We start from the raw sequence: 24,031 nt of genomic DNA, 5'->3' as shown, positions 1-24,031 counted from the left end.
CCCATTGAGCAGCGCACAATTGGCCCAGCGTCGTCCGGGTTAGGGCTTGGCCTTCATTGTAAATAAGAATTTGTTCTTAATTAACTGACTTGCGTAGTTAAATAATACACTTTTTTTTAAAGGAGTTGAAAAGTTGCTAATTAGCTAAAAATTGTCTGTGATGAGATTTAAACTGCAACCTTTGGGTTGCTAGACGTTCTTGTTATACTCACAACTTTTGTTTTTGCCTTAAGTAACCACCAGTCTTATGTAACCATGCCAAACGTAACATATCACACTAATTTAAGTATCCTATGTTACTTCTAGTGTAAGAGACCACGCTGAGTTATTGAAGTTATTGAATCCTACTAGTGAGCATCAGTAGTTAGAACATTAGTTTGCTAGCTACATGAGTGACAAAGGCTGCTAGATAGATACTTTTGCTAACGTCAGCTACTCGCCCGAGTTTGTTGGAGTCGACAGCTAGGAACAAAGTGCAGTATGCAACATAAATGCATTGCCTATGCATCATCATATGGACTGTTTATTCTAAACATTGAACTGCAACTTTAAGATAAAAAAATATATAGAGTTTGTAGAACTGACCTTTTTCAATCCTCGTCCAGGTTGCCATGTTTAAATATATATATATATATTTTTTTACACCAGTGCACCTTGCCTTATGTTAAATTCGTCACGTGTAGAAACAACGCAGGCAACTTTGCATGCCGGTGGGGGGCAGACGGATAGGGCAGACGGTACGAGCTGGAAGCCATGTTTGTTGTTCCTCCTTCTGCCACTTCGGAGTTCGGTACGTTCAGGGTCTGAACGTTCAAGAACTCCGTCTGCATGTCTTTATTATCAACAATATCGCCACTAAATATTCTCTACCACCCTCCGAATGCAGGTAATACATGTTTTTTATTGTTCATAGTTGCAGTGATACAATTTGTGTCGCCGAATGTCTCTCTGCATTTCTCCCGTCCGGTTTTTGTCTCACCTCTTCCCAAGGTCCAAGTACCAGAGCTAGGTAGCTTTCTGGCGCAGGAAAGGCTGTGCTCTCAGACCGCCTGTCAATTTACTCAACACCCATGCTTCAAGCCTTTTGTATATTTACAGTCGAAAGTAACGGGAACGTTCAGTTGTGTGTTCAAGTTGTTAAAACTGCTGAGATGTATTTGTAACTAGGTGCTGTTGTTGCTCATACAAATGTGTCATGCATGCTATTGAATGGTTTTGACAGCTGGCAAGTAAACTTCTCTTGCAAAGCAGGCCCGGTGTAGTTGCATAGCGGTTGCTACTTTTGACATTTGGCAATAATGTCAACACACAATTGTCACTGCATTTTACAATCATCGGTAGTTTTTAATAATTGCAAATTAGCTAGGTAACGTTATTGGAATGTAGCTAGTTTGGTTGGTTGCTAAAGTGTTGTAGTTACTGTGTCATTATCAAAGACCCAGCTGTGTAAGCAGCTGTCAATGGACCTCGAAAAGATATTCTCGGATGACAGCCCCGGTGTTTATTTCTTATACCCGGTCACCAGCCAGAGAACGAAACATATTCAATCCCCATTCATACTGTGGTGGTGGTGTTGTTGTTGCCATTATCACTGGTACGGGACGTGTGGCCGACTTGTGTTTAGACAGATAAACAGATTATGTAACTACTAAGCCAGCTCCGAACGTCTTCCCTGCTAGCTACACTTCAACTTTGACATTCCAAGTATTTGTGTTACTAATTGTTACTTCCTCTATAGCTGCAAGCTTTCAATACATTTCCCATGTCACTGACACCAGAATGATTTCTCAATGAGACAATATGCACTATATAACTAAAATATCAATGTGGACCCCCCCCCCCCTCACAATTTAAAGATATTAAAGTTGGACACCTCCTACAGACAGGAGGCACCCCAGGAGACCATGTGTAATTCAAACCCTGGTGAATCAACATGTCTTGTGTAATAATCTGCCTTGTTGGTGTGTGTCTACTAGGCATTTGACCTGGCTCGTTGGTGTGTGTTCCTTAGATTAACAGGTATGCCAAAGGAAAAATATGATTCCCCGGATCCTCGCCGATTATACACCATCATGTCAGCTGAGGAGGCAGCCAACGGGAAGAAGTCGCACTGGGCCGAGCTGGAGATATCAGGTCAGTCAGTGACAGTCAGTCAGTCTGTTAGGTTGATATATCAGGTCGGTTAGTTAGCTGGAGGTGACAGTCAGTCAGTTAGGTTGAGATATCAGGTCAGTTAGTTAGTCCGTCTATTAGCTGGAGATATCAGGTCAGTTAGCTAGCTGGAGAGATCAGGTCAGTTAGCTAGCTGGAGAGATCAGGTCAGTTAGCTAGCTGGAGAGATCAGGTCAGTTAGCTAGCTGGAGAGATCAGGTCAGTTAGCTAGCTGGAGAGATCAGGTCAGTTAGCTAGCTGGAGATATCAGGTCAGTTAGTTAGCTGGAGATATCAGGTCAGTTAGTTAGCTGGAGATATCAGGTCAGTCAGTTAGCTGGATATATCAGGTCAGTCAGTTAGCTGGATATATCAGGTCAGTCAGTTAGCTGGAGATATCAGGTCAGTTAGTCTGTCTGTTAGCTGGAGATATCAGGTCAGTTAGCTAGCTGGAGAGATCAGGTCAGTTAGCTAGCTGGAGAGATCAGGTCAGTTAGTTAGCTGGAGATATCAGGTCAGTTAGCTAGCTGGAGATATCAGGTCAGTTAGCTAGCTGGAGATATCAGGTCAGTTAGCTGGCTGGAGATATCAGGTCAGTTAGTTTGTCAGTCAGTTAGCTGGAGACATCAGGTCAGTTAGCTAGCTGGAGATATCAGGTCAGTTAGTTAGCTGGAGATATCAGGTCAGTTAGTTAGCTGGAGATATCAGGTCAGTTAGCTAGCTGGAGATATCAGGTCAGTTAGTTTGTCAGTCAGTTAGCTGGAGACATCAGGTCAGTTAGCTAGCTGGAGATATCAGGTCAGTTAGTTAGCTGGAGATATCAGGTCAGTTAGCTAGCTGGAGATATCAGGTCAGTTACTTTGTCAGTCAGTTAGCTGGAGACATCAGGTCAGTTAGCTAGCTGGAGATATCAGGTCAGTTAGTTAGCTGGAGATATCAGGTCAGTTAGCTAGCTGGAGATATCAGGTCAGTTACTTTGTCAGTCAGTTAGCTGGAGACATCAGGTCAGTTAGCTAGCTGGAGATATCAGGTCAGTTAGCTAGCTGGAGATATCAGGTCAGTTAGTTTGTCAGTCAGTTAGCTGGAGACATCAGGTCAGTCAGTTAGCTGTAGACATCATGTCAGTCAGTTAGCTGGAGACATCAGGTCAGTTAGTTAGCTGGAGATATCAGGTCAGTTAGTTAGCTGGAGATATCAGGTCAGTTAGTTAGCTGGAGATATCAGGTCAGTTAGTTAACTGGAGATATCAGGTCAGTTAGTTAGCTGGAGATATCAGGTCAGTTAGTTAGCTGGAGATATCAGGTCAGTTAGTTAACTGGAGATATCAGGTCAGTTAGTTAGCTGGAGATGTTGGGTCGGTTAGTTAGCTGCAGATATCGGGTCAGTTAGTTAGCTGGAGATATCGGGTCAGTTAGTTAGCTGGAGATATCGGGTCAGTTAGACCTGATATCTCCAGCTAACTAACTGACCCGATATCTCCAGCTAACTAACTGACCCGATATCTCCAGCTAAGGTTTAAAGTCAGTTTTTCACAATTCCTGACATTTAATCCCAGTAAAAATTCCCTGTTTTACGTCAGTTAGGATCACCACTTTATTTTAAAAATGTGAAATGTCAGAATAATAGTAGAGTGATTTATTTCAGCTTTTATTTCTTTCATCACATTCCCAGTGGTCAGAAGTTTACATACACTAAATTAGCATTTGGTATCATTGCCTTTTAAATTGTTTAACTTGGGTCAACCGTTTCGGGTAGCCCTTCCACAAGCTTCCCACAATAAGTTAGGTGAATTTTGGCCCATTCCTCCTGACAGAGCTGGTGTAACTGAGTCAGGTTTGTAGGACTCCTCGCAAACACGTTTTCAGTTCTGCCAATACATTTCCTATAGAATTGAGGTCAGGGCTTTGTGATGGCCACTCCAATACCTTGACTGTGTTGTCCTTAAGCCATTTTGCCACAACTTTGGAAGTGTGCTTGGGGTCATTGTCCAGTTGGAAGACCCATTTGCGACCAAGCTTTGTCTTGAGAGGTTGTTTCATTATATCCACATAATTGTCCTCCCTCATGATGGCGTCTATTTTCTGAAGTGCACCAGTCCATCCTGCAGCAAAGCACCCCCACAACATGATGCTGCCACCCCAGTGCTTCAAGGTTGGGCTGGTGTTCTTCAGCTTGCAAGCCTCCCCCTTTCTCCTCCAAACATAACGATGGTCATTATGGCCAAACAGTTCCCTTCCCCAGATCTGTGCCTCGACACAACCCTGTCTCGAGCTCTTCAGACAATTATTTTGATATCATGGCTTGGTTTTTGCGCTGACATGCACTGCCAGCTGTGGGACCTTGTATAGACAGGTGTGTGCCTTTCCAAATCATGTCCAATCAATATCATTTACCACAGGTGGACACCAATCAAGTTGTAGACACATCCCAAGGATGATCAATGGAAACGATGGAGTCTCATAGCAAAGGGTTTGAATACTTATGTAAATAAGTTTTTTTGTTTTTAATAAATAAATAAAAATCTGTTTTCGCTTTGTTATTTTGTGTACATTGATGAGGGGGGGAAAAACGATTTAATCCATTTTAGGTTAAAGCTGTAATATGGAAGGGGGTCTGAATGCTTTCCGAAGGCACTGTATATGGGGCGGCAGGGTAGCCTAGTGGTTAGAGCGTTGGACTAGTAACCGAAAGGTTGCAAGTTCGAATCCCCGAGCTGACAAGGTACAATTCTGTCATTCTGCCCCTGGACAGGCAGTTAACCCACTGTTCTTAGGCCGTCATTGAAATTAAGAATTTGTTCTTAACTGACTTGCCTAGTAAAATAAAGGTACAATTAAATATTATTTAGTAATTAGGATTCGTTATCTGTTATGATAAATTAGGCATTGTTGTTCTCTGTTGGCATATAGTTAAATGAGCACATATTTTTTCCAGTACAGCCCTTGTTAAAAAAAAAGTACTCAAGTACTTGAAAAAAAATCATACGAGGACTCGGAACAGTCAAAGATCTAATTCCCATCCCTACTGTGAAGAATGCAATATTGGAGGCCTTATCTGTAGCATTTAGCTCTAACCTTTCACCCATCTCTCCTCTGTCTCCTCTCCAGGTCGGGTCAGAAGTCTGAGCAGTTCTCTGTGGACTCTCACCCACCTGACGGCTCTACACATCAACGACAACAACCTGAGTCGCATCCCGCCCGACATCGCCAAGCTGCCACACCTGGCCTACCTGAACCTGTCGTCCAACAAGCTCCGCAGCTTGCCCGCCGAACTCGGAAACATGGTGTCTCTCAGGTAAGAGCTCCTGTGTGGTTGTGTATTCTTGAAGTGGTGCTGGCAACTCTTAAGGTTGTGGGTTCAATTTCCGGTTGGGATCACATACACTTACTGAAAATGTATGCACTCACTGTACTGTAAGTGTCTGTTCATAGAAGCATTTGCAAAGTGGCATAAGACGCCACCAGGATGGTGGAGGTTTTCCACTTTCTTCAGACTTTCTTTCTTCCCGCTGTGTTCCCCTTCACTGCCCCCCCCAGGGAGTTGCTTTTAAACAACAATCTTTTGCGAGTTCTACCTTACGAACTCGGGCGGCTGTTCCAGTTACAAACCCTGGGGCTAAAAGGTACGTCTTAGTTTGGTAACGCTTTACTTTAAGGTTACCTTTTATAATCCTATAAAGGGTTTATAATGACTTCATTCATTAATTAAACATTATTAATTAAACATTTTATAGACACAGTTAAGTGTGCAGGTAACCAACCACAGTGTTAGATTATTATTCATATTAAGGCTTATTGTATCTCTGTGCAGGTAACCCTTTGTCCCAAGACATCCTCAACCTGTACCAGGAATCAGACGGAACCAGAAAGCTCTTGAACTACATGCTTGACAATCTAGCAGGTAAATAAGTCAACCGATTCACTTTACAACAAAACAAGATACATATTGAGTCTAAACCTGACCGGAGCACCTGATTTGTCATATTTTCTTCTCCTGAACCAAATATCATTAAAGTCCTGTTTCCCTTTCTAATTAATCAATGAATTAATTTCTATATTCATTTTGTTTTATCGTGTCCTTTCTTTGTTTAGTGCACCCAGAACAGCTCCCCCAGAGACCTTGGATCACCTTGAAGGAGCGGGACCCAATGATCCCTACAGGTACTTTGGGATAACTCTCAGTGGGAGCTACAGGTACTTTGGGATAACTGCCAGTGGTAGCTACATGTACTTTGGGATAACTCTCAGTGGTGGCTACAGGTACTTTGGGATAGTAGTATTAGAGTTATTATTAGTAGTAGTGGAAGTATTATTATTATTATTAGTAGTAGTAGTACTTGTAGTATTATAATTATTCTTATTATTAATAATATAAGTATTATTTGTAGTAGGAGCAGTAATAGTATTATATGCATTATTATTATTATTATTATTATTATTATTAGTAGAAGTATTATTAGTAGTAGCAGCAGTAGTAGTCTTAATAGCACTACTACATACAGCACCAGTCAAAAGTTTAGAACACCTACTCATTCCAGGGTTTTTCTTTATTTTCACCATTTTCTACATTGTAGAATAATAGTGAAGACATCAAAGCTATGAAGTAACACATATGGAATCATGTAGGAACCAAAAAAGTGTTAAACAAATCAAAATACATTTTATATTTGAGATTCTTCAAAGTATCCACCCTTTGCCTTGATGACATTTTTGCACACTCTTGGCATTCTCTTAACCAGCTTCATGAGGAAGTCACCTGGAATGCATTTCAAATAACGGGTGTGACTTGTTAAGTTAATTTGTGGAATTTCTTTCCTTAATGCGTTTGAGCCAATCAGTGTCGACAAGGTAGGGGTGGTATACAGAAGATGTCCCTATTTGGTAAGACCAGCTCAAATAAGCAAAGAGACACGACAGTCCATCATTACTTTAAGATATGAAGGTCAGTCAATACGGAACATTTCAAGAACTTTGAAAGTTTCTTCAAGTGCAGTCTCAAAAACCATAAAGCTCTATGATGAAACTGGCTCTCATGAGGACCGCCACAGGAAAGGAAGACCCCGAGTTACCTCTGCTGCAGAGGATAAGTTCATTAGAGTTACCAGCCTCAGAAATTGCAGCCCAAATAAATGCTTCACAGAGTTCAGGTAACAGACACATCTCAACATCAACTGTTCAGAGGAGACTGCGTGAATCATGCCTTCATGGTCGAGTTGCTGCAAAGAAACCACTACTAAAGGACACAAATAAGCAGAAGAGACTTGCTTTGGCCAAGAAACACAGGCAATGGACATTAGACCTCTGGAAATCTGTCCTTTTGGACTTATTTTAGATTTGGTTCCAACTACCGTGTCTTTGTGAGATGCGGAGTATTTGAACGGATGATCTCTGCATGTGTGGTTCCCACAGTGAAGCATGGAGGAGGAGGTGTGATGGTGTGGGGGTGCTTTGCTGGTGACACTGTCAGTGATTTATTTAGAATTCAAGGCACACTTTACCCGTATGGCTACCACAACATTCTGCAGCGATACGCCATCCCATCTGGTAAACGCTTAGTGGGACTATCATTTGTTTTTCAACAGGACAATGACCCAATTCACCTCCAGGCTGTGTAAGGGCTATTTGACCAAGGAGGAGAGTGATGGAGTGCTGCATCAGATGACCTGGTCTCCAAAATCACCCGACCTCAACCCAAATTAGATGTTTTTTTTGATGAGTTGGACCGCAAAGGGAAGGAAAAGCAGCCAACAAATGTTCGTCATATGTGTGAACTCCTTCAAGACGGTTGGAAAAGCATTTCAGGTGAAGCTGGTTGAGAGAATTCCAAGAGTGTGCAAAGCTGTCATCAAGGCAAAGGGTGGCTACTTTGAAGTGTCTAAAATATATTTTGATTTGTTTACAACTTTTTTTTGGTTACTACATGATTCCATATGTGTTATTTCATAGTTTTGATGTTTTCACTATTATTCTACGCTGTAGAAAATAGTAAAAATAAAGACAAACCCTTGAAATGGGTAGGTGTGTCCAACCTTTAGACTGGTGCTGTAGGTCATTGAGTTGTTGATGGTGCATTGAATATCCTGCCTCCCTCTCCCAGCCATGTTCACAGTGATGTGTTACAACGTGCTGTGTGATAAGTATGCCACTCGTCAGCTGTACGGCTACTGTCCCTCCTGGGCCCTCAACTGGGAGTACAGGAAGAAGGGCATCATGGAGGAGATCACACACTGTGACGCTGACATCATCAGTCTACAGGTAGGGTCTGACGTCGTCTGTCTTACAGGTAGGTCTGACGTCGTCTGTCTACAGCTAGGGTCTGACATCATCAGTGTGTGATGACATGTTTGTGAACCCCAGGAAGAGTATCTGATGGGATTATACCAGTTAATCAGTATATAATAAAACCAGTAATCCTCCACACATCAAGAGGTCATTTTAGCCCGTGTGTTGGATATGTTCAGTAGAACCCATTCAGACCCAGGCTTTTGTGTCTTTTACACCGGAGCAAAGTAAACATCCACTAAAACTATTCTAACATGACAGCCATCTTGGTCGTGTGTCCTCAGGAGGTGGAGACGGAGCAGTACCACGCCCTCTTCCTGGAGACTCTAAAGGACCATGGGTACGAGGGGTACTTCTGCCCAAAGTCTCGTGCCAAACTGGTCTCAGAACAGGAGAGGAAGCACGTGGACGGATGTGCTGTGTTCTTCAAGACTGAGAAGTGAGTCAATTTAATCAATGACATTTATTTTATAAAGCTCATTTTACGTTAGCAGTGCTTTACTGCAAAGTGCTTTACAGATACCCAGCCTAAAAGTGAATAATTCCTAATAATTTACCTGTGCTTGATTGAACTTGCCTCTTGCAATGGGAACCTATTAAAAAAAAGTGCAAACCCCGCCCACAATTGATTCACTCCAGGCGGGCTTAAATCAATTCACTCCAGGCGGGCTTAAATCAATTCACTCCAGGCGGGCTTAAATCAATTCACTCCAGGCGGGCTTAAATCAAGGCACTCCAGGCGGGCTTAAATCAATTCACTCCAGGCGGGCTTAAATCAATTCACTCCAGGCGGGCTTAAATCAATTCACTCCAGGCGGGCTTAAATCAATTCACTCCAGGCGGGCTTAAATCAATTCACTCCAGGCGGGCTTAAATCAATTCACTCCAGGCGGGCTTAAATCAATTCACTCCAGGCGGGCTTAAATCAATTCACTCCAGGCGGGCTTAAATCAATTCACTCCAGGCGGGCTTAAATCAATTCACTCCAGGCGGGCTTAAATCAATTCACTCCAGGCGGGCTTAAATCAATTCACTCCAGGCGGGCTTAAATCAATTCACTCCAGGCGGGCTTAAATCAAGGCACTCCAGGCGGGCTTAAATCAATTCACTCCAGGCGGGCTTAAATCAATTCACTCCAGGCGGGCTTAAATCAATTCACTCCAGGCGGGCTTAAATCAATTCACTCCAGGCGGGCTTAAATCAATTCACTCCAGGCGGGCTTAAATCAATTCACTCCAGGCGGGCTTAAATCAATTCACTCTAGGCGGGCTTAAATCAATACACTCCAGGCGGGCTTAAATCAATACACTCCAGGCGGGCTTAAATCAATACACTCCAGGCGGGCTTAAATCAATTCACTCCAGGCGGGCTTAAATCAATTCACTCCAGGCGGGCTTAAATCAATACACTCCAGGCGGGCTTAAATCAATACACTCCAGGCGGGCTTAAATCAATACACTCCAGGCGGGCTTAAATCAATACACTCCAGGCGGGCTTAAATCAATACACTCCAGGCGGGCTTAAATCAATACACTCCAGGCGGGCTTAAATCAATACACTCCAGGCGGGCTTAAATCAATACACTCCAGGCGGGCTTAAATCAATACACTCCAGGCGGGCTTAAATCAATACACTCCAGGCGGGCTTAAATCAATACACTCCAGGCGGGCTTAAATCAATTCACTCCAGGCGGGCTTAAATCAATTCACTCCAGGCGGGCTTAAATCAATTCACTCCAGGCGGGCTTAAATCAATACACTCCAGGCGGGCTTAAATCAATTCACTCCAGGCGGGCTTAAATCAATTCACTCCAGGCGGGCTTAAATCAATTCACTCCAGGCGGGCTTAAATCAATTCACTCCAGGCGGGCTTAAATCAATTCACTCCAGGCGGGCTTAAATCAAATGCTCAAAGTATTTAAAATAATTTAAATAGTGTTTGAATCCATGTCTGGTTATGTTTCAGATTTACTCTGGTGCAGAAACACACGGTGGAGTTCAACCAGGTTGCCATGGCAAACTCTGAGGGTTCAGAGGTCATGTTGAACAGGGTCATGACCAAGGACAACATCGGGGTCGCTGTCCTACTGGAGGTCAACAAGGACATATTCTCTGGTGGTGAGGAACCTGTTAATCAGTCAGTCATCAATCAGCCAATCAATCAAAAAATGTAATGCCCTTTTAGTGTAAGAGCTGTTTGAAAAGACCGGCTGAAATTTCCTCCTGTTTTGGTAGGATGGAGTTTAGTCAATTAGTAAGGTAGTCAATTAGTTCATAGACCAATAAGAAAGAGAGTTCCAAACCTCTATGCGGATAAAGCTAGTTTTCACCTCCACAATCAGACCACTTCCAGACAGTCCTAGCAAAATTGTTGCTTGAGAAATGTGCTCTTGACAGCATCTGCTAAATGATGAAAATCTAAAGTGGAACTTCAGTGATATTCTTTCCCTGTCCTAGAGATCACCATCATTTGTCTTTCCCTTTTGATGTATGGTTTTCAGTACCTAACTCTACCAGTAGATGGCAGTCCCTGCTTCTCCAAAGTCCTAAACGTTTACATGATACAACTTTAGTTTGATTGAATTTGGCCTGGTATAATGCAAACAAGTCCACTACTTTTTAAGTTTCAAGGTCACCTGAAAATACAGTTGAAATACTTGAAAAGTTCTTGATATAGCCTATTTGGTCGAGGTGTGGTTAACTAACTCTTACCACTGTTCTGTGGGCTGAAAGGAGAATGGACAATAAATTATTTGTCTTCTGTTTGTCAGGCATGAAGCCTCTGCAGGAGACACAGTTCCTTCTGGTGGCTAACGCCCACATGCACTGGGACCCAGAGTTCTGTGACGTCAAGCTGATTCAGACCATGATGTTCCTGTCGGAGCTGAAGAGCATCACCGAGAGGGCGCTGAGCTCCGTGGCAACAGGCTCCCCGACCTCCGACCCCTCCTCCATCCCTATCGTCCTCTGTGCTGACCTCAACTCCCTGCCAGACTCTGGTAAGGATCTGACCTTTGACCCGGCTCAGAACTAACCCTTTTCACTGAAGCAAATCTGTGTTCCATGTGATATGTTATTCAGGTACTCAAATACACGATAAAACAGAGGTTAACTGTTTCAATGCCCCTTCGTTCCCCATCCAGTATTAACTGATTCCATGGCCACCATCCCACCAGGTGTAGTGGAGTACCTGAGTAATGGTGGTGTACTGTTTTAATGTCCCCCCTACCTACACCATATTAACTGTTATAATGTCCCCCCTACCTACACCATATTAACTGTTATAATGTCCCCCCCCCCACCTACACCATATTAACTGTTATAATGTCCCCCCCACCTACACCATATTAACTGTTATAATGCCCCCCCCCTACCTACACCATATTAACTGTTATAATGCCCCCCCCCCACCTACCTACACCATATTAACTGTTATAATGTCCCCCCTACCTACACCATATTAACTGTTATAATGTCCCCCCCCCCACCTACACCATATTAACTGTTATAATGTCCCCCCTACCTACACCATATTAACTGTTATAATGCCCCCCCCTACCTACACCATATTAACTGTTATAATGTCCCCCCTACCTACACCATATTAACTGTTATAATGCCCCCCCCCCCCCTACACCATATTAACTGTTATAATGCCCCCCCCTACCACCAGGTGTAGTGGAGTACCTGAGTAACGGTGGTGTACTGTTATAATGCCCCCCCCCCCCCTACCACCAGGTGTAGTGGAGTACCTGAGTAACGGTGGTGTACTGTTATAATGCCCCCCCCCCCCCTACCTACACCATATTAACTGTTATAATGTCCCCCCCCCTACACCATATTAACTGTTATAATGTCCCCCCCCCTACACCATATTAACTGTTATAATGCCCCCCCCTACCACCAGGTGTAGTGGAGTACCTGAGTAACGGTGGCGTACTGTTATAATGCCCCCCCCCCCCTACCACCAGGTGTAGTGGAGTACCTGAGTAACGGTGGTGTACTGTTATAATGCCCCCCCCCCCCCCTACCTACCACCAGGTGTAGTGGAGTACCTGAGTAACGGTGGTGTACTGTTATAATGCCCCCCCCCCCCCTACCTACCACCAGGTGTAGTGGAGTACCTGAGTAACGGTGGTGTACTGTTTTAATGTCCCCCCCTACCTACACCATATTAACTGTTATAATGTCCCCCCCCCTACACCATATTAACTGTTATAATGTCCCCCCTACCTACACCATATTAACTGTTATAATGCCCCCCCCTACCTACACCATATTAACTGTTATAATGTCCCCCCTACCTACACCATATTAACTGTTATAATGCCCCCCCCCCCCTACACCATATTAACTGTTATAATGCCCCCCCCTACCACCAGGTGTAGTGGAGTACCTGAGTAACGGTGGCGTACTGTTATAATGCCCCCCCCCCCCCCCCCCCACCACCAGGTGTAGTGGAGTACCTGAGTAACGGTGGTGTACTGTTATAATGCCCCCCCCCCCCACCACCAGGTGTAGTGGAGTACCTGAGTAACGGTGGCGTACTGTTATAATGCCCCCCCCCCCCCCTACCACCAGGTGTAGTGGAGTACCTGAGTAACGGTGGTGTACTGTTATAATGCCCCCCCCCCCTACCTACCACCAGGTGTAGTGGAGTACCTGAGTAACGGTGGTGTACTGTTATAATGCCCCCCCCCCCCACCACCAGGTGTAGTGGAGTACCTGAGTAACGGTGGCGTACTGTTATAATGCCCCCCCCCCCCCTACCACCAGGTGTAGTGGAGTACCTGAGTAACGGTGGTGTAGCAGAGAACCATAAGGACTTCAGAGAGCTGCGCTACAACGAGGCTCTCAGCAACTTCAGCTGCCAGGGGAAGAACGGCCCATCTGACGGCAGCATCACTCACAGCTTCCAGCTGAAGAGCGCCTACCAGGGCAGCCTCATGTCTTATACCAACTACACCTATGACTTCAAGGTAGGTTACACCTCTATATACTAACCCTACGCCTACCAGGGCAGCCTCATGTCTTATACCAACTACACCTATGACTTCAAGGTAGGTTACACCTGTTAGGTACTAAAATGAACCGAGTTCAATCGATTGGACGACTAGGAAAAGCTTTTAATTAAGTTTATTCCCCCAATGGGTCAAACAGGTCTACAGACAAATACATATTCCCATCAGCACAAGTGTGTGTGTGTGTACAGTTGAAGTCGGAAGTTTACATACACTTAGGTTGGAGTCATTAAAACTCTTTTTTTTTCAACCACTCCACAAATGTCTTGTTAACAAACTATAGTTTTGGCAAGTCGGTTAGGACATCTACTTTGTGCATGACATAATTTATTTTTCCAACAATTGTTTACAGACAGATTATTTCACTTATAATTCACTGTATCACAATTCCAGTGGGTGAGAAGTTTACACACACAAAGTTGACTGTGCCTTTAAACAGCTTGGAAAATTCCAGAAAATGATGTCATGGCTTTAGAAGCTTCTGATAGGCTATTTGACATCATTTGATTCAATTGGAGGTGTATCTGTGGATGTATTTCAAGGCCTACCTTCAAACTCACTGCCTCTTTGATTGACATCATGGGAAAATAAAAATAAATCAGACAAGACATCAGAATATTTTTTTGTGGACCTCCACAAGTCTGGTTCATCCTTGGGAGCAATTTCCAAACGCCTGAAGGTACCACGTTCATCTGTACAAACAATAGTACGCAAATATAAACACCATGAGACCACACAGCTGTCATACCACTCAGGAAGGAGACGCGTTCTGTCTCCTAGAGATGAACGTACTTTGGTGTGAAAAGTGCAAATCAATCCCAGAACAGCAGAAAATGACCTTGTGAAGATGCTGGAGGAAACAGGTACAAAAGTATCTATATCCACAGTAAAACAAGTCCTATATCAACATAACCTGAAAGGCCACTCAGCAAGGAAGAAGCCACTGCTCCAAAACCGCCATAAAAAAGCCAGACTACGGTTTGCAACTGCACTTGGGGACAAAGATCGTACTTTTTGGAGAAATGTCCTCTGGTCTGATGACACAAAAAAAGAACTGTTTGGTCATAATGACCATCTTTATTTTTGGAGGAAAAAGGGGGAGGCTTGCAAGCTGAAGAACATCATCCCAAACGTGATGCACGGGGGTGGCAGCATCATGTTGTGGAGGTGCTTTGCTGCAGGACGGACTGGTGCACTTCACAAAATAGATGGTGTCATGAGGTAGCAAAATTATTTGGATATAATGAAGCAACATCTTGGTCGCAAATGGGTCTTCCAAATGGACAGTGACTCCAAGCATACTTCCAAATTTGTGGCAAAATGGCTTAAGGACAACAAAGTCAAGGTATTGGAGTGGTCATAACAAAGCCCTGACCTCAATCCTATAGAACAGTTGGGCAGAACTGAAAACGCGTTTGGGAGGAGTCCTACAAACCTGACTCCGTTACACCAGCTCTGTCAGGAGGAATGGGCCAAAGTTCACCCAACTTATTGTGGGAAGCTTGTGGAAGGCTTCCTGAAACGTTTGACCCAAGTTAGATAATTTAAAGGCAATGCTACCAAATACTAATTGAGTGTATATAAACTTCTGACCCACTGGGAATGTGATGAAAGAAATACAATCTGAAATAAATCTCTACTATTATTCTGACATTTCACATTCTTAAAATAAACTTACCTAAGACAGGGAATGTTTACTAGGATTAAATATCAGGAATTGTGAAAAAAGTTTACATTTATTTGGCTAAGGTGTATGTAGAACATCCAACTTCAACTGTATATACCCCACTTTAGGTGAAGTGTCCTTTTCTCTAAATATGACGTCTTTTATTGCTAGGCAGGAAGTTTAGTGATGTGAGTAATAAACTGTTCCTTCCCCCTTACTGTGACCTGACCTCAGCCCCCGTTACATCTCCAATTAACAGCTTTCCACACTCATCAGTGACCACAACCATGTGATTACCTTTCCCGTACTCCGTAACATTCCCAAGCACCCATATCCAACCTTAATTGACCCCCACCATATACATTGCTGCTATAGATAACCATTCACTTCTGCTGTAGCAAGTATTTCAGAATTACAACCCAACAACTGAAGCCAGACTGTGGGTCTTCTCCTTTCCATAGGATTCCTGATGTCAATCAATAACATGTTCTGACAGAATGTAACTGTTCTGCATTCCCCTCTCTCCCTCAGTACCATGAGCAAGGAAGGATATTTCATAGTTCAAGTTTTGAATTCAGAACCCATCACACCTTAATACCACCAACTATATACGTATGACTTCAAGGTTAAACTGGGCTGCTCTGGAGTAGGATCTGTCCTCAGTTGAGTGCTCACAGTTTGTCATGTTTCGGCCCAGTTCGATAAGCCTAGCAACTCCTTGACCAGCAGTGAAAGTTGTGTGTTTCATATTTTTTACGTGTAACAATAGTAAAGAAAATCTCTCTTTCATTCTCTCTGTTTCACCTTCTCCCCCTCTCTCGCTCTCTCTCCTTCCGCAGGGCGTGATCGACTACATCTTCTTCTCCAAGACTCACATGTCTGTAGCCGGCTTGCTCGGCCCCCTGGAGTCTCAGTGGTTAACGGACAACAACATCACCGGCTGTCCCCACCCCCACATCCCCTCTGACCACTTCTCTCTGCTCGCCCAGCTGGAGCTCCACCCGCCCGTCACCACCTCCCTCAACGGCCTGCACCTGCCCGTCCACAGGTAGTGGGGCACCAACCTCTCACCCATGATCCTTGACCTTTGAACCCCTAATGCCCTGCCCCATCTCTGCCGAACAAACAAACCCAGACAGGCCATCCCCCCCCGACGGAGTATTCACCCCTTCTGCTCCTCTTTTAACCTCCATTTTGCACACTGATTGGATTTCTGTTTGTTTTTGTTTGTTGTCTTTCTTTGTCTACATGAACGGCTTGATACCAAATTAGGGTTGGGATTTGTGTTTTGTGTTGTTTTCTGGTCACATTACATACCGCTGCTCTTCTCCTTGGACGCAAAAGTGCGTCCGAAATAGCACCCTATTCCCTATATAGTGCACTACTTTTGACCAGGGCCCTTTGTGGGACTTGGTCTAAAGTAGTGCACCATATGGGGAATAGGGTTCAGTTTGGGAGGGAGCCCCAAGTTCAGGTCATCCTGATCTGGTGTCAGTGTTTTTTTTTTGCCTTAAACCTGGTTTGGATGGTGGTGACTTTTTGTCACATAACCTTCTACAGTAACAATGACAACCGACATCTGAATTCTCTCCGTTCGATTTTGAGGTACCCAATCCTCAAGACAACTACTTAACATATTTTACAAATATGACATCCAAAGTTCTACTGAATTGTATTTTATGATCATGTTAAGTCCTATCATTTCAACATAAATGTTACCCCAAACACGTTTTTTTCTTCTTCTCCTAAATCACAAAGGATGGGGTGTGGGACTTTTCAGTATTGCTCTATTTGGTGTAATGTATGGTAAGAGGACAGATGTGGTTTTCATCACGTCAGTGTATCAGTCGAAGATTTAAATGTAGATTTCAATATGGAAATGTGAAATGTGACATGTGGCTTCTATGGAGACCTATAGGAACGATCGTTGAACAGGATCCCAGCCCTACTAACTCAATCCCAGCATCCCTGTCAACTTACGTTGCTTTCACCTCACGTTGCTATTTATGTTGACACTACGCACTGATTTCCCCTCGTCCGTTTGAGTTGCTTGCGAGTGGTGTGTTCCCCTGATCCAAACCAAAATTAACTTATGGATTGCAGTCATTTTAGATATGTCTTTGACCAATTTATCTTGTTAATCATTATGATTTGGTCTTTAGCTTTTAAACTGCAGTGCATTTAACACCTTTTAAAGTCATAAGTCTTAAGCCCAACTTCCCCAAGGCTCGTAGCCCAACTTCCCCGAGGCTCGTAGCCCAACTTCCCCGAGGCTCGTAGCCCAACTTCCCCGAGGCTCGTAGCCAAGAGTCCTCATCAATCCATCAATGTTTGATTGATAGATTCATTGAAGAATCCTCCCAAAACCAATCACATTTGCTTGCCATGTGTTGCGTTATCTATGTATTAAGAGGCATGAGAAAGGATTGGTGTGTTTCCAAGCCAGATGTCATTAAGGAAGTGGTCATGTCCTATCATTGATTAATGCTGAGCTGAATGTATTTCTAATCGAAAGGCACAGAACAACCGCAGTGGTTTTTAGCTCAATTCTACATAGCAATAGCTTCCAAACCATTGGAAATGTGTGTGTTAGGTCAAAATAATAGGTTACGTCCCAAGTGACACCCTATTCCCAATATAGTGCACTACTTTAGACCAGAGCCCTATATAGTGCACTACTTTAGACCAGAGCCCTATATAGTGCACTACTTTAGACCAGAGCCCTATATAGTGCACTACTTTAGACCAGAGCCCTATATAGTGCACTACTTTAGACCAGAGCCCTATATAGTGCACTACTTTAGACCAGAGCCCAATATAGTGTACTACTTTATACCAGAGCCCTATTCCTTATATAGTGCACTACTTTAGACCAGAGCCCTATTCCCTACATAGTGCACTACTTTAGACCAGAGCCCTATTCCCTACATAGTGCACTACTTTAGACCAGAGCCCTATTCCCTACATAGTGCACTACTTTAGACCAGAGCCCTATTCCCTATATTGTGCACTGCTGTTGACCTGGGTCAAATGGTTCTGGTCAACAGTAGAGCATCATGTCTGTGATTACACAGGCAACTCAACTCTGATCTTTGTTCCACTAATTGGTATTTTGACCAATCACATCAGACATTTCACATGACATGTTTTTTAGAGCTGGTCTGATTTTTGTCAAAATACCAATTAGTGCAAAAAATAATATCAGCATTGGGCTGCCTGTGTAAACACAGCCTGGGTGTAGGGTATGGGGAGCAATTTGGGACATAAGCCAAACTCAATGTGATGCCCGGCTTAATTGAGGTGGAACCCAGGGGTGTACTGTGCATTAAAAAAATACCTCTTCTGTTCATGACCAAGACTCTAGACTCAAGACTCTAAGAAGCTGTTGTTTTGTGAAGGCTTTCATATCCCTAGGTCCGTACCAATGACTTTAGATATGGTACACAAACACTAATGTTCAGTACAGGCTATAGGCTATATAGCTGACACAGGGTTGTCTGACAGAGTTTGGGGGTAGCACACTGCAATAGGTTATTACTGAGTAATTGAGTAATACCATTTTTACCATGTAATTTCTTAAGAAGTACCTGGTCATTTCTATAACTATCTAAAGTGATACAGAGTTGAGGGGTTGTAGAAGTGATCAAACCTAGCGTTTGTTCCCAGAGGTATTTGAATGATAGAAGCCATATATTTATGGGGATTTAAAAGGTTGAAAGATGTTAACTTTCTCAAAACTCACATTTTTTTTCCCCAGAATTCCTTGTTAGAACATTCCCCCTGAATCAAGAGAGGAATAAGAAGGAAATCCATGAATCCTCCAACCAAAACCTGTGGATTTTGTAAAAAGTTAGCAGACTATTTGCAACCCTAACGGGGATACAATAACACCATGGCAACACTGTACGGTGTGTGCAGGTTGAAGCTGCGTGGACATAACGTAACGTTATAACCGGTCTTGACAACATTTGGCTCTGCTTTATTTGCACGTGATTATCTAACACGCTATGCCTCCAATTTCAATGACTTCTGTGAAACCAGCCTGCCTGAGAGAGTGAGAACGGACGTGGGGGGGGGGGGGGGGGGGGGGCTTTTCTGGGCCCATACTTCACTCCCCCCCCCCCCAGATCTTCATTTAGTGGGGTACGACTATTTTTATGGCAGTTGTATATTCAACCAGATATTAACGTCTTTGGTGACAGACCGTCTGATCACCATAACGGCTTTACATCCGTTGGGGGGTAATGTACTGCTTTACATCCGTTGGGGGTAATGTACTGCTTTACATCCGTTGGGGGGTAATGTACTGCTTTACATCCGTTGGGGGGTAATGTACTGCTTTACATCCGTTGGGGGTAATGTACTGCTTTACATCCGTTGGGGGTAATGTACTGCTTTACATCCGTTGGGGGGTAATGTACTGCTTTACATCCGTTGGGGGGTAATGTACTGCTTTACATCCGTTGGGGGGTAATGTACTGCTTTACATCCGTTGGGGGTAATGTACTGCTTTACATCCGTTGGGGGTAATGTACTGCTTTACATCCGTTGGGGGGTAATGTACTGCTTTACATCCGTTGGGGGGTAATGTACTGCTTTACATCCGTTGGGGGGTAATGTACGGCTTTACATCCGTTGGGGGTAATGTACGGCTTTACATCCGTTGGGGGGTAATGTACTGCTTTACATCCGTTGGGGGTAATGTACTGCTTTACATCCGTTGGGGGGTAATGTACTGCTTTACATCCGTTGGGGGGTAATGTACTGCTTTACATCCGTTGGGGGGTAATGTACTGCTTTACATCCGTTGGGGGTAATGTACTGCTTTACATCCGTTGGGGGGTAATGTACTGCTTTACATCCGTTGGGGGGTAATGTACTGCTTTACATCCGTTGGGGGGTAATGTACTGCTTTACATCCGTTGGGGGGTAATGTACTGCTTTACATCCGTTGGGGGGTAATGTACTGCTTTACATCCGTTGGGGGTAATGTACTGCTTTACATCCGTTGGGGGGTAATGTACTGCTTTACATCCGTTGGGGGGTAATGTACTGCTTTACATCCGTTGGGGGGTAATGTACTGCTTTACATCCGTTGGGGGGTAATGTACTGCTTTACATCCGTTGGGGGGTAATGTACTGCTTTACATCCGTTGGGGGGTAATGTACTGCTTTACATCCGTTGGGGGTAATGTACTGCTTTACATCCGTTGGGGGTAATGTACTGCTTTACATCCGTTGGGGGGTAATGTACTGCTTTACATCCGTTGGGGGTAATGTACTGCTTTACATCCGTTGGGGGGTAATGTACTGCTTTACATCCGTTGGGGGTAATGTACTGCTTTACATCCGTTGGGGGGTAATGTACTGCTTTACATCCGTTGGGGGTAATGTACTGCTTTACATCCGTTGGGGGTAATGTACTGCTTTACATCCGTTGGGGGTAATGTACTGCTTTACATCCGTTGGGGGGTAATGTACTGCTTTACATACGTTGGGGGGTAATGTACTGCTTTACATCCGTTGGGGGGTAATGTACTGCTTTACATCCGTTGGGGGGTAATGTACTGCTTTACATCCGTTGGGGGTAATGTACTGCTTTACATCCGTTGGGGGTAATGTACTGCTTTACATCCGTTGGGGGTAATGTACTGCTTTACATCCGTTGGGGGGTAATGTACTGCTTTACATCCGTTGGGGGTAATGTACTATTTTCCTAGCCTGGTCTCAGATACACTATGAATATATACAAAAGTATGTGGAACCTTTCAAATCCGTGGAGTCGGCTATTTCAGCCACACGTATTGCTGACAGTTATATAAAATCGAGCACACCGCCATGCAAACTCCATAGACAATCATTGGCAGTAGAATGGCCTTACTGGAGTTTTCCCCGGTCAACTGAAAGTCCTGTTATGTGAAGTGGACACGTCTAGGAACAACAACGGCTCAGCCGTGACATGATAGGTCACACAAGCTCACAGAACGGGACCCCCGAGTGCTGAGGCACGGACTCTGGAGCATTGGAAAAGCGTTCTCTAGAGTGATGAGTCATGCTATACCATCTGGCAGTTCGACGGACAAATCTGTGTTTGGCTGGTGCCCGGGGGGGCGCTGCCTGCCCCGATGCGTGGTACCGACTGTAAAGTTTGTTGGAGGAGGAATAATGGTATTAGGCTGTTTTTCATGGTTCGGGCTAGGACCATTAGTTCCAGTGAAATCTACATTTTAACGCTACAGCACACAATGACATTCTAGACGATTCTGTGCATCCAACTTTGTGGCAACAGTTTGGGTAAGGGCCCTTTGCTGTTTTCAGCAGGACAATGCCCCCGCGCACAAATCTAGATCCATACAGAAATGTTTTGTTGTGATCGGTGTGGGAGAACTTGACTTTGCCTTCACAGAGCCCAGACCTCAACCGCGTTGAACAGCTTTGGGATGAATTGGAACGCCGACTGCTAGCCAGGCCTAATCAGCCCAACAGCAGTGCCCAACCTCACTGATGCTCTTGTGGCTGAATAGAAGCAAGTCCCAGCAGCAATGTCCCTACATCTAGTGGTAAGCCTTCCCAGACAAGTGGAGGCTGTTATAGCAGCAATGTTCCAACATCTAGTGGAAAGCCTTCCCAGACAAGTGGAGGCTGTTATAGCAGCAATGTCCCTACATCTAGTGGAAAGCCTTCCCAGACAAGTGGAGGCTGTTATAGCAGCAATGTCCCTACATCTATTGGAAAGCCTTCCCAGACAAGTGGAGGCTGTTATAGCAGCAATGTTCCAACATCTAGTGGAAAGCCTTCCCAGACAAGTGGAGGCTGTTATAGCAGCAATGTCCCTACATCTAGTGGAAAGCCTTCCCAGACAAGTGGAGGCTGTTATAGCAGCAATGTCCCTACATCTATTGGAAAGCCTTCCCAGACAAGTGGAGGCTGTTATAGCAGCAATGTTCCAACATCTAGTGGAAAGCCTTCCCAGACAAGTGGAGGCTGTTATAGCAGCAATGTCCCTACATCTAGTGGTAAGCCTTCCCAGACAAGTGGAGGCTGTTATAGCAGCAAAGCGGGGACCGACTCCACATTAATTCCCATGATTTTTGTATTGAGATATTGGACCAGCGGTGTCCACATACTTTTGGTCATGTAGTGGACGTTTGTTCTGTCTTACCAACTCTTATGGTCATTTGTTTTTGCGACAAAGCAAACTGATCTGGGGCCAGGCTACAATTTTCTTACTAGAAGGGTTAATTTGATTTTGACACAAGTCCAAAGTTTGTCAATCTTATGTGTATGCCCAGTCAGTGTGCCACCATTTTGTGTGTGAAATAACCCCCAGCTCAACACAGTACAGACAGAAGTATATGTACCAACGCTTCAATTCGGAGGTTGTTTTTAAACTATGGCATTTTTTGTCTGTGATCTAAATGCAGTCTATAAATTGGTACTTTGTGTGAAAACAGTAATTACAAGTTTTTGAAAAAGAGATCTGTCGTTAATGGGTTTTATTAAGACTGAAATGTTTTATGTGGAATCAATCTAGATGATCAAAGGATGGTCGACTCTTTCTAAATCAATTTTTTCTTCTTTTTTTTCTCCCTTTTTCAGCTGATGATCTCCTAGTCTTCCCTAGGACTTTTTATGTTTGAACAAGGTCTCCCACTCCCAAACACTGTAATTACTTCCCCAACTTCAGCTGTACCCCCCCCCCCCTTCCAGCCCCCTTCCCCTGCACCTCTCCACATATCTAATTTAATATCACAGCCTTTTTTTCCCCTCTCTCTCTCTCTCTCTCTCTCTCTCTCTCTCTCATGAACACATCCACTCTTACTTTACATTTGTATCAAAGTTAGTTTTGTAGAGCACACCTGCATTTTCTTACTTACAACAAAAACAACGTGCCTCGTTTGTACAGTATACAATCTCTCCAACAGCAGCACTGCCTAGGAAAATATGTTTGCGTTTACACAGGCAGACCAAATCTGATCTTTTGCTACTAACTTTTGACCAATCAGATCAGAATTTTTTTTTGCCAATAATTGGTCAAAAGATCAGAATGGGCTGCCTGTTTTTAAACCCAGCCTGAGTAGCTCAGACTAACCATGCGCCAACATCTATCCATCCATTCTTCCATCCCTCCATTCATCCCTCCCTCCATTCATCCACCCCTCCCTCCATCTCTCCATCCATCCCTTCATCATCCATCTCTCCATCCCATCATCCCTCCATCCATCTATCCCTCCATCCATCCCTCCATCTCTCCATCCATCCCTTCATCATCCATCTCTCCATCCCATCATCCCTCCATCCATCTATCCCTCCATCCATCTCTCCATCCCATCATCCCTCCATCCATCTATCCCTCCATCCATCCCTCCATCTCTCCATCCATCCCTTCATCATCCATCTCTCCATCCCATCTATCCCTCCATCCATCTCTCCATCCCATCATCCCTCCATCCATCTATCCCTCCATCCATCTCTCCATCCCATCATCCCTCCATCCATCTATCCCTCCATCCATCTCTCCATCCATCTATCCCTCCATCCATCTATCCCTCCATCCATCTCTCCATCCCATCATCCCTCCATCCATCTCTCCATCCCATCATCCCTCCATCCATCTATCCCTCCATCCATCTCTCCATCCCATCATCCCTCCATCCATCCAACCCTCCATCCCTCCCTCCTTTTTCTCTTCTATCATCCCCTGTTCCATCCTCAGAAGGTATATGAAGTTAAACGTAGATGAGGTACAGGGATGACACAATGTCACCAGAACCCTCTCATTTCATACCACTCGGGTTGCCCTTCTGTTGCAATTCACATCAAAGTTAACTGAAATTCCAATTCTGAAAAAATGGCATCTATTTGCAATGTTTTTCTCAATAAACTGAAGCTATTTATTTGAAAAGTTTTTTTA

At 44.1% G+C, this 24,031-nt stretch overlaps 1 protein-coding gene across 3 annotated transcripts; it reads left to right on the top strand.

Annotated features, from left to right (window-relative positions):
* The first annotated feature begins 695 nt into the window (after positions 1 to 695).
* cnot6l (CCR4-NOT transcription complex, subunit 6-like) lies at positions 696 to 23,343 on the top strand. Of its 3 annotated transcripts, none has more exons than XM_036936460.1 (13): positions 696 to 886; positions 2,012 to 2,133; positions 5,258 to 5,444; positions 5,687 to 5,772; positions 5,961 to 6,050; positions 6,242 to 6,310; positions 8,247 to 8,404; positions 8,716 to 8,870; positions 10,397 to 10,548; positions 11,202 to 11,429; positions 13,207 to 13,409; positions 15,957 to 16,165; positions 22,717 to 23,343. In XM_036936460.1, exons 1-13 carry the CDS (start codon positions 705 to 707, stop codon positions 22,718 to 22,720), a joined length of 1,845 nt encoding a protein of 614 aa, XP_036792355.1. In that variant the 5' UTR covers positions 696 to 704; the 3' UTR covers positions 22,721 to 23,343. The 3 variants fall into 3 exon arrangements, with proteins under 3 accessions (XP_036792355.1, XP_036792353.1, XP_036792354.1); XM_036936458.1 differs by lacking the exon at positions 22,717 to 23,343 and adding an exon at positions 18,875 to 21,817; XM_036936459.1 differs by lacking the exon at positions 22,717 to 23,343 and having other exon boundaries at positions 15,957 to 16,845.
* Positions 23,344 to 24,031: the final 688 nt, after the last annotated feature.

This window comes from Oncorhynchus mykiss, chromosome 11 (assembly GCF_013265735.2).
Source record: "Oncorhynchus mykiss isolate Arlee chromosome 11, USDA_OmykA_1.1, whole genome shotgun sequence".
Classification (NCBI taxonomy): Eukaryota; Metazoa; Chordata; class Actinopteri; order Salmoniformes; family Salmonidae; genus Oncorhynchus; species Oncorhynchus mykiss.
This window is presented reverse-complemented; position numbering and strand designations above follow the sequence as displayed.

Excerpts from the sequence above, each read along its gene's own strand:
- cnot6l (XM_036936458.1), top strand. The coding sequence starts at position 705 with ATGCCGGTGGGGGGCAGACGGATAGGGCAGACGGTACGAGCTGGAAGC. Across the intron at positions 6,311-8,246 it reads GGACCCAATGATCCCTACAG|CCATGTTCACAGTGATGTGT; the intron begins GTACTTTGGGAT and ends TCCCTCTCCCAG. Across the intron at positions 8,871-10,396 it reads GTGTTCTTCAAGACTGAGAA|ATTTACTCTGGTGCAGAAAC; the intron begins GTGAGTCAATTT and ends GTTATGTTTCAG.